Source organism: Pseudoliparis swirei, chromosome 19 (genome assembly GCF_029220125.1).
Source record: "Pseudoliparis swirei isolate HS2019 ecotype Mariana Trench chromosome 19, NWPU_hadal_v1, whole genome shotgun sequence".
Lineage (NCBI taxonomy): Eukaryota > Metazoa > Chordata > Actinopteri > Perciformes > Liparidae > Pseudoliparis > Pseudoliparis swirei.
This window is the reverse complement of record NC_079406.1, coordinates 13,614,964-13,625,443: the sequence shown is the minus strand read 5'-3', so window position 1 is coordinate 13,625,443 and position 10,480 is coordinate 13,614,964. Positions and strand designations below refer to the sequence as shown.

At 39.9% G+C, this 10,480-nt stretch overlaps 1 protein-coding gene across 1 annotated transcript; it reads right to left on the bottom strand.

The window, feature by feature from the left end:
• Positions 1–304: 304 nt before the first annotated feature.
• Positions 305–3,428, bottom strand: cdx1a (caudal type homeobox 1a). Its single transcript, XM_056440237.1, has 3 exons — positions 3,095–3,428; positions 1,791–1,939; positions 305–599 (listed from the first exon to the last, which is right to left on the bottom strand). The coding sequence occupies exons 1-3, from the start codon at positions 3,426–3,428 to the stop codon at positions 414–416; spliced, it is 669 nt and encodes a 222-aa protein (XP_056296212.1). The 3' UTR covers positions 305–413.
• Positions 3,429–10,480: the final 7,052 nt, after the last annotated feature.

Sequence of the window (10,480 nt, the reverse complement as noted above, 5' to 3'; positions counted from 1 at the left end):
GTTTAATCAAATACATTGTCCCTCCTACCCACCCAGATCTCACACACATCTCAACATTCAAGAAACTTCTGAAATGCTTTTTCATTGTTGATTTAACCGAATAGTTTTAAAGAAGACACTGACGTTTGACAAATGACATGTTGTCCAGTGATTCTTTATCCTCATTAAAATCAGTATATTGGTGCTGAAAAGTATCCATAGAAACACACTGAAGTCGTGTGATTGGCAAATGCCCATCAGAGACAATCAATGCAACCGACATGTGGAGTCCCGTCATTGTGAAAGTTGGAGGTGCAGGTTTAAAACATCATGTTGATGTGAATCATCTTCATTCATTGTGTGGTAAAGTTATAAAAACTAAAATAAGGTATGTACATATTTCACGCTGTATCAGTCTTCCATATGAAATCCACCTAATAGTCCTCTGATAAAGTGTTCGACAAGATGTTGTTGCTGGGGCTGGTGTTGATGTGGGTGTCAGCGGGCCCACACAGAGCTGGTGGGGTGGGGGTTGTTGTGGAGGCCTGTTGGGAGTTCTGCAGCCTCTTGCGGTTTATCTTCCTCTCTTTGGCACGTCTGTTCTGAAACCAAATCTTCACCTGCGATATCAACGTCAGAAACACATTTATTAAGTGTGTGCTCCACTATGATGGTTATAAGATATGATCAGAAATAGCAATGATGCTTTCTCTGTAATACGTTGGCTTTCCTTTGACCCTCTGCCTGTGATTACGTGTGTTGTCTTCAGTTGACAAATCGCCCTGCCTCACCTACTTCTGCTTAAATTTAGTAATTTCCTTCATTCTCAGACTTACACAAGATGTTTTGGTGGCCACATAACATTATGGTTTACAGAGGTTCAAGCTGGTTCCTCAAAATGGGGTTGTTGAAGAACATTCTGCTAACGTGTGTGATGCTAGAATGACATATATATATATATATATAGCAGTAAGAAAAGGACAGCACCGTGCAACTGCATGTGCCAAAGGTACTATTTCACTGGGTTTTTAGGAATTGCAATTATTTTTTTTATATCACTAAAATATCAACAATCACATGAAGAAAATACAGCCTTTACTTCTTTCATATCTTTCACACCTCCCTACTGTCACCCCCGCAAAGTCACAAAAACATACAAAACAGAAACAAGAGGGGTGAAGCAAAATAATCCCGTGGCTGTCATTGTGAACAGAAGGCCCTCTTCCTCAACCTCGCACAGCAGCAGGGTTCTCACTATGTGCAAGGTTACATCACTTTTAGGGAGAACTAACACATTATATGTTTTACAAATTTAGAACTGTTTTAAGATTTCGGTACCCTGTGAATCTCTTTATTGCTACAGCTTTACTGGGCCTGGTAAGACCTCTAGCTTTTGATGCATTAACAAGAAGCTTTCAACGACAACTTGTGGCCACAGTGGCATGCTGTTCAGCTAGAGCTATATAGTTGAATAAAGGAAATCTTAATTTGACTTATCTTTTACTGGCACTTTATACTCCACCTCACGGTATCGATCAGCTGTTTGCAGGATGACCATAACATTCTGTCTCCAAAGGAGGCATTTGCTGCCCATGAGCCCAATTACTAGTTTGTGGATCTCACCTGGTGTCTCCATGCTACATTACAGAGCCTTTATCGGTAATGACCCTCTTTAACAATGTTAAAGAGTTTGGGGTTGATTTTTATTTTACATTTACTTCTGCCTTTTGCAGTAAGGCCTCGTATGTTTCTAACCTGCTCTCTCTGCCCCTTACTTTTCTCTGTCTAACTTTAATTTGCTCCGGGCTCACCTGTCTCTCAGAGAGGCTCAGCAACATTGACAGCTCACTCTTCCTCCTCATGGTGATATATCGGTTGCATTGAAACTCCTTCTCCAGCTCCAGGCGTTGCTGGTCAGTGTACACCACCCTGTACTTGTCTTTAGTGCGTGTCTTCGTTCCTGAATTACACAAAAATAACCCTGATTTAGTAAAACAATACCAGATTGGATGATTGACTGCCTTTGTGAATGTAAGTAAAGAGGTGTGTTAAACATGATTATAATGCCAGTGAGTCACGTGCAGAGTGAGCTGTGTCAAAACAGTTGACTAATATGAAGACGTCTGGTGCCACGTTCAAGTTCAGGCGCCGCTTAAAGCCTCATTAACTCTATTAATCACGCTAACTATAAGTCATGTAAAGACTCCCCTCTGCATTGCATCAGTGGTTCTCCTTATCACTGTGAGTGGTGTTTACATAGGTGTTTACACAGGCAGCTATTCATTGACACACACATGCACACACACACACACACACACACACACACACACACTCTCCACACATGCACACACAGGGTAGTCAGAGGTATTGATCGAAAATCTTGCCCATGTGACAACATTGATTGAGTCAGACCAACACACACACACACACACACACACACGCATACCCCACCCACATACACACACACATAAATAAGGGCTGAGGGTTCGCCTTAAGAGGACATTCAGTTTGACATCTGTAGACTTCCTCTCGTACCCATGTTATCTAGCAGGTTGTCACCCTTTTGCACCCACCCAGTGGACAGAGAGGGTGGGGAATGACATTTCTGCAGACTTCCTGTTAGCTTTGCATTGACATCTCAAACCATGCTGGCGGAAGGGAGACGCCAAATGCTTGATGGATGTGTGTGTGCAGTCCGTCTGACTTTACTCTGTGTACATGTTGAAATTATTCCTGTCCATGAATATGCGTGTTGCCATATCTGTCATCTGTACACCCACTCAACTGGGTTTAGCTTGTCATCATCTTGTGACTGGACTGGGGACTGTATCTAATACAAGTTATGGTACCTTACCCTGAGGGAAAGTGTTATCAAGATGACACATTTCCTGTTAGATTATCAGTAAATTAAAACATCCGCCCTTAGATAGATAAGAACATGTGTTTTAAAACAACATCAGATAAAAACTTCTTTTTTTAAAATCAATTCAAATTCTTTAAATGTATCTTTATATCTTAACATGTACAATGAATCATATGCCACTGCGCCATGCATCCGATAATAAGCCGATGGTGAGCTCTGTGGCGGTCAGCAGTATGAAGTCTGAAGTCCCACCTGAAAAGGACGGCCTGATGAGTTCATGTGGTCTCCTCCTGGAGCTGAAGGGGTCCTGTCCGGAGATGAAGTTGTACGCTCCTCCAGCGGAGTGAGGCGTGACGCTCAGCTCCGAGGAGGAGAAGCTGACCTGCCCGATGTCGGGGCTTGACCCCGGGAAGCTGAACGGATACTCCTCCCGGGGAGCGTAGACGGAGTTCCAGCCACTTGTCGACGGGTCTCCGACTCCCGGGACGTGATGATAACCGGTGAAGTCATACGATGGCTGGAAGTACTGACTGTTCAGTGACAGTGTCTGAGCCGGTTGTCTGGCCGACTGTGAGTTCGGGTACATACCGGTGCCCTCGACCGACAGGTAGGGCGACTCTCGGGTAGACCTCGGGTAATCAAACTACCTGGAGCATGTTAGGCCTCCTTGTTTATTCCCAGAATGCGCTGGCGCTCTGTTTTCACTTCAGTCTAAGGTTCGGCTACCTGTGCAGTCAGACTGCACACACACCTTTATAGATTTACTGCCGAGGAGTTCAAAAGTATCATCGTGACGTCACGTTTCGCCTGAGACCCACCTGCCTGCTCGTCTTGGCGACGTGAGGGCATTGACCCTGATGTACCGAGTCTACCTGGTGGATCATTTTGATAAGGCCAACATGCAGAGTGTGTGTGTACACCTGCACGCACGTAGACGTGAAGGAGTCATGTGCTATCCAGCACACTGATTGTAAATCAAGATGTGATTTGGCTTAGTGGTGGTAGACGTTTATTATACGTTAAATATTACCATGGGAAACATAGTGAGAGGTACCACAAGTCCTTCCTTCCTGCTGCTGTCAGGCTGCACAACAAACTGCAGTAGATTGCTGGAGATCCTGGCAAACTCAACACTTTACTCATCACTTTACTTTACTCAGCACTTTACTTTGTTTTCCCCTTGTATATTTAGTATTAGTATTAGTATTTCGTTTTTAGTTTTGTGTTTTATAATTATTTTTATTAATGCTCTGATGTGCACCGCTGCTGTGATTTTTTAAATTTCCCCACTGTGGGACGAATAAAGGTATATATCATATCATATCATATTGTGATCATCTCACCAAATTAAAAGTATAAGTACAAGAAATGTAAAAGTATTCATTAGGCAGGACAGTAGCCAGGAATTAAGGAGTTTATGAGTCCACATTGCCACACTCATACAAAACAATGTGACCGGGTATTATATTATATTATATATAACTTGAGTCTTTACACAAACGAAATATCAGAACCAGCTTTAAGAAATACAACTGTGCATTTGTGTAATAGCAGAGTATACCCTTTATATGATAACATGTAACCTCCTTGAGGGTTTGCAAGAACATTTAAAAACTAACATGAACTCAAAATAACTTAAAATAGCCACATGAGGGCAGCAACATACTGTACACTGTAATCCATTTAATGTACCAGGTCTGAAGTCCAGCAGATACACACACCTGCAGTTTTTATATGATCCTTATTTTCCACATTCAATTGATGTACTCAGGATATCATGGCAAAATAAGTATATAAGTATATTGTGTATTCCACATGCCATTGAGGGCAAGGAGGTTACATGTGATCATATACAGTTTATACCCTGCTATTACAGAAATGCATAGTTGGATTTCTTAAAGCTGGTTCTGATATTTCATTTGAGTAAATACTGCGCTGGAGACTCTATTTATATATAATATAATATGTAGTTCTTTCTGCATCTGAGTCTACCAAGCATACATACAATATAGATATATTGTTCAGAACAGTCAATATAAGCTCTAACAACTGTTCCATGAAGAAACATGAGGCACATGTTAATGGAGAGAAAAGTGCAACATCAAAAACAAATCGCAAAAAGCTAGAATAATAATAGATCACAGCCAATTGGCTATACAATGAAGAAATGTGGTTTTAGCACTTACAGAACACATTACAGCATGTGTTGATGTACAAACTGGACTGTTAGTTTTTAAGTGACCCCAAAATTGGCACTAAAATAATTTTAAACAATCAGACCTTCATTCAGACATCCAGAGGAGGTTTAGTTTAAATGTAAAGCCTGTATGAATCTCTAATATTTACCTAAATGATGGGTTACTTTAGGGAATGCAACATGTATATGGATCCAGTTCAAACAGTGGAGCATAAACAATGTTCCCACTGGTCTCCTCGTAGTCATTCAAGTGCATTGAGGGGGAACTAATAAAAGGCTTGGAGCCTCTTTTCACCAATTCTAAAAGTTCACATGTGTTAAAATGAGAGCTGCTGGCGGTGCCCAGACACACCCAGATCTTTCATCTTCCACAGCCAGGTCTCCTCTGAGACATATTACAGTCCACAAAAAGCCTGAAAACAGTACTTATCAAGTGCTAAAACACCGTGGCAGAGAAAACTGGATAATGATTTGAAATGCTATACAAGAAGCATCATCATCATTTATCATGGTTAACTAAACAACATAATGTAATAACTGTGGTTGATGCTCAAAAACATTATATATTTGTGAAGATGTGAATCTCTTAAAAAAGATAGAGAAAGTGATTCAAGTTGAATCATATTCAGTAAATTCTGAGTGCAACCCGACCACTCAGATGATAAAGTGAGAAAAGAAAGTAGCACATGTGTACTTAGTGCAGTGGTTCTCAAACTTTTTCTGTCGCGCCCCAATCTGGAGGAAGAAAGATGTTCGTGCCCCACCACCCCAACAAAATTGTAACTAAATGGTCCACGCTGAATTGTTATTGAAATAAAAACTTTTTGTGACTCCTAAAGAAAATAGAAAAAATTACCTTCACTTTTAATTAAACCAGATACTCCATCAGACAAAACAAAAATAGAACAAATATTTGGCAAACAGCTTATTGTGGCTGGAATTAACATGTTTTGCACTGGATATCTTTACAAGATAATAAGTGCAACCTGTAAAAAAAAAAAAAAACTCAACAAAGTTCAAATATTTTGCAATAAAAGGTTTTACACTAACTATCTTTTTAAAACAATAACTTGCTCAACAAAATTAGTGCAGATATGTGTGAGCCATCAAGTTGTATCAGTATTAGTTAAAATTTACTCAGATTCTCAAAGGATCAATATCCTTGATCGAGTCTCCTGTCACATCTCAGCTTCAGTGAAACCTGATCTGGTCTGCAGCTGAGGAAGATGCTGCTCTCTGCCTTGAAGATGATGATTTAATTCATTCAGCTTTCCAAATAGGTCACTGAGATAGGCCAATTTCATCAGAAATTATACATCAGCGAACTTAATAATTAAAATTGAATATATCAATTTGACTCCAAACAGTGGATACATGTTCCTTCCTGCTGCTGTCAGGCTGCACAACACACTGCAGTAGGTCGAGATCCTGGCAAACTCGGTACTTTACTTTACTCAGCACTTTACTTTATTTCCCCCCTGAATATTTAGTATTAGTATTAGTATTTGGTCTTTAGTATTTTTGGTGTGTTTTATATTTATTTTCATTGATGCTCTGGTGTGCACCGCTGCTGTGATTTTTGAAATGTCCCCACTGTGGGACAAATAAAGGAATATCATATCATATCATATGTGTAACGTTACAAAGATAAAATAAATGATAAACTGAGTCCACCTCCTCTTTGCATAATAATATGTGCATGAATAATATGTGTTCAATTTAAATTGTATTGTTCTGTCCTGTCATCATATGACGGATGTTTAGTGTCTCTGAGCTCAAAGACGCGACAACATGATTCCTCGTGAGAGCCACCGAGCTTCATGAGAAACAGCTGAAGGCTTTGGCTTATCACAGAGGGAAAACAGTGGTGCTTTCAGGGACCTTGTTTTTCTGAAACTGACCACGCTGATAGCATCGGTCAAAACCTCGTGTAGTTCACGGCACAGCCGTTCATCAATTCCAAGTACGCTAAGTACAGACTTTTGTACTTTTGGAGTTTGGAGTTTGGAGTCCAGACTCCAAAGGACGGGAGGACGGTCTTTCTGCAAATGGAATAGCAGCTGACTTGATGACGTCACCACATCAGCTGTTCTTGCTCATGAGTTTACTCCAATTATTCACTGTCAATTATTTTTTACTGTCAAAATATGACAACCCTGCTATTTTCTTTATCTTCGAAATATAATAATTTTATTTTGAATTGTGTGTGATGATATTTATATACACACAATTCAAAATATAATAATCATACACATATAATTGTATATATTGTGTACAAAAAATATAGTAATATATATATATATAGTGTTTATCTATATAAATATATATATATATATATTTTGTGTTTATAATTGTATATATATAGTGTTTAGAAATATATATATATATACATTTATATATTGTGTTCATACATATATATAGTGTTTTTAAATATATAGTTTAGATATAAATATGTGTATATATAATAACTATGTTATATATACATATATATTTGTGTATATAGATATTTGTCTATATATTAATATATATATATTTGTCTATATATTAATATATATATATATATATAGTTATATTACACATGTAATTGCAAACAATTCGGTCAAAAGTAAAAAGACACCGCTATAGTTCAACGTTAAAGTTTAATTAAAATATTAAGTTATGAATCTTATCCCTCAGTCAAACTGATTTAACGTTATCTGTGAATAATTAATAAACTCGTTGTGCTCGTTAGATCCTCCAAAACCCAATTATTATATCCAGTGGCGGGCCGTGCATTTACTACCTAGGCCTTCAATGCCGTCTTACTACAGCTGAACAACCTAATGTAAGATTAGTTCACCATGTATTTATGTATGTACATGTGTATATATCAGAGAACCCCCCACCCCCCCACCCATCAGTGCTTGAGCCTGCTCTATCCCCCCCACCCCCCCACCCATCAGTGCTTGAGCCTGCTCTATCCCCCCCAGTCTACGAGTATCCAGGGTACACATCCTGGTTACCATATTCTGCTCCCCAGGACTCTCCCAGATCCTCAAGTAGACCTCTGAACAGTGCTTGAGTCTGCTCTCTATTTACGCACTCTGGATCAAAGCTCCGTGACGTCACTATAGCTTATAGCGAGTATCGACGTCACAGCACAGAACCAGAACGCTGCGTTGTGAGAGCCAATCAGCGCTGAGCTGCTCCGCTGTTGGATCTAATTGGCTGTTGCTGCTCTCGTGATGCTGGATGCGGAAGTCATTCACACCGCGGCGCTAGATGTTGCGACGTGTGTGGCATTTCCACAAGAAGTATAACGTAGACAAATTGGTTAATTATTCCGTGGCGGATGGCGGAACATATTTTTCCACGGAGCAAAGTAACGGAGATAAGCCACGCAACCCTCAAATATTCTGATGATGTTTTAATGACGTGGTTCAATTAAGTACTCGCTCTCTTAAACTTTAAATCTTGAAAGAAATAATGTGTTGTGTTTATCTCATATTTGACCGCTTCGGAGACATCAGAGCCAGCGGAGCATTTAAAAAAGTCCAGGCTGCTGTTGGCGGCCACACTGAGCGCTGACCGCCCGGCGCTGCCGAGCTCACTGGTCCCGCGAGCAGAACCTTAACTCTACAGCGCATATTTTTATTAGGCTGAATCATAAAAAACTGACCACATATTTTATTTTAAAACTACTAACTTCTCACCTGAAAACATCCTAAAATTACATTCTGTGACTCAACAACAGTAGTATTTAGAAGAAGTTAACTGTCAGTTGTTTATTTCCTCCTCCGGCATTGTTTCCGGTTGCTGCTGCGAAATGCATTCTGGGATATCGGCTGACCAGAGTACGCACAAGTCTCCTCTGATGCATCCTCTGGAAAGTGGGAGGATCAAGTCACATCCGGGAATTTTGACCGTAGAAGTGGATTTAGAATTGGACCATGGACTCGGGCTGCAACTGATGAAGTTTCACAAATCCATGAGAACACAAGTACAGACAAGTGCGCATATTGGTAAACGCCTGTTCTTTTGTAATATGTGATGTTCTCCGCACTGCCCCCCACGCCCCACCTGTAATACCTCGGCGCCCCACAGTTTAAGAACCACTGACTTGGTGCTTCTGTACCCTACTTTCTCTTTTTTGAAAGCAGTTATTTCTTTCCTGCATTTGATTAGACAGTATGCAGTAGAGAACTGACAGGAAATGAGAGTCAAAGAGAGGAATGGCATGCAACAAAGGCCCCGAGTCGGACTCAAACCAGAGATGTTGTGATCACATGCTCAATGTCTCCCACACTAAGGTCACCCGGACGTCTTAGTTTCTCTAATCCTGCTGGACTTTTAATCTCTCATGATGTTCTGTATGTATTTGAGTTAAACACTATTTAAGAAAATAGTACAAATACCCATTAGAATTTAACTATAATTTTCTTAAATCTAAAATGATGTCCTCAGATTTGACAACAGTTTGGTATTACATTCGACAAAGACACTTTTAAAATTAAAATTCTCAAAATTGTTTCCAATTAATATTCTATCAATTATACCACTCACTTATGAAACTAATTCAGTTTTAATTCAGTTTATTTTGTAGAGCCCGATTTCACAAATTTGCCTCAGAGGGCTTTACAATCTACACATACGACATCGCTGTCCCAGGACCTCACATCAACCAACTGTTTAAGCTTTAAATTGAGTTTTTCTGGCTGCTCAAAGTGATTTGTTGAGAGGCGCTTTCCAGTAATGTGATGAGAGGTATGATTGATGTTGTTGTTGTAGTATCATACAATTCCCGGTGCTTTCTGATTTTAAATGTTGGGTCTGAATAACATCTGAATCAAGTCTTTAAGGGTCTCTGACATCCCTATATGTATCGCTACAATTATGGATCTGATTCAGATCAATCATTGAATGGCTTCATCCATCTTCATCTATCAGAGCTGTGCTGGGTTCAGCTTAAGTTCTCCTCAGCCCCAGTGTTTCCTGCTTCTAAGTCATTTTTGCTTTCCACCTTTGATCTCAAGCCTCTTTCACCCAGAAACCCATTTAGATACACATAATAGCCCTTCCCCTGGTTCTCTGCTCACACTTGCTTGACAGGTTGCACTAGTTGCTCTCCAGCAATGGACACAACCAGATTAGTGGTGAGAGGAACCACTCTGTAGCTGCTCTGATAGGCTGAATAGGCTGCGTATTGTTGTAGCAGAGCCCAGTTTATTGTGTGGTCTGCGACTTTGTCAAGCTGCAAACAAGGACAGCTCTAAATATAAATCCATTGCCATACCCCTGTGTGTTCTCTTTCTCCACCCAACCACTCCACTGTGACAACGCTGCAATTATAGAAAATAGCAAAATGCCTCATTAGACATCTTTTTTGGTATTCTTAAAAATTTAGAGATATAGCATGTCCTGTTCGAGGTGCAGGATGTTAGACAGAGAATGTGTCTTATCTC

Coding starts and splice junctions, on each gene's coding strand:
- cdx1a (XM_056440237.1), bottom strand. CDS start 3,428: ATGTACCCGAACTCACAGTCGGCCAGACAACCGGCTCAGACACTGTCA. Junction 1,940..3,094: donor CATCAGGCCGTCCTTTTCAG/GTGGGACTTCAG, acceptor TGTGTAATTCAG/GAACGAAGACACGCACTAAA. Junction 600..1,790: donor TGAGCCTCTCTGAGAGACAG/GTGAGCCCGGAG, acceptor TTGATATCGCAG/GTGAAGATTTGGTTTCAGAA.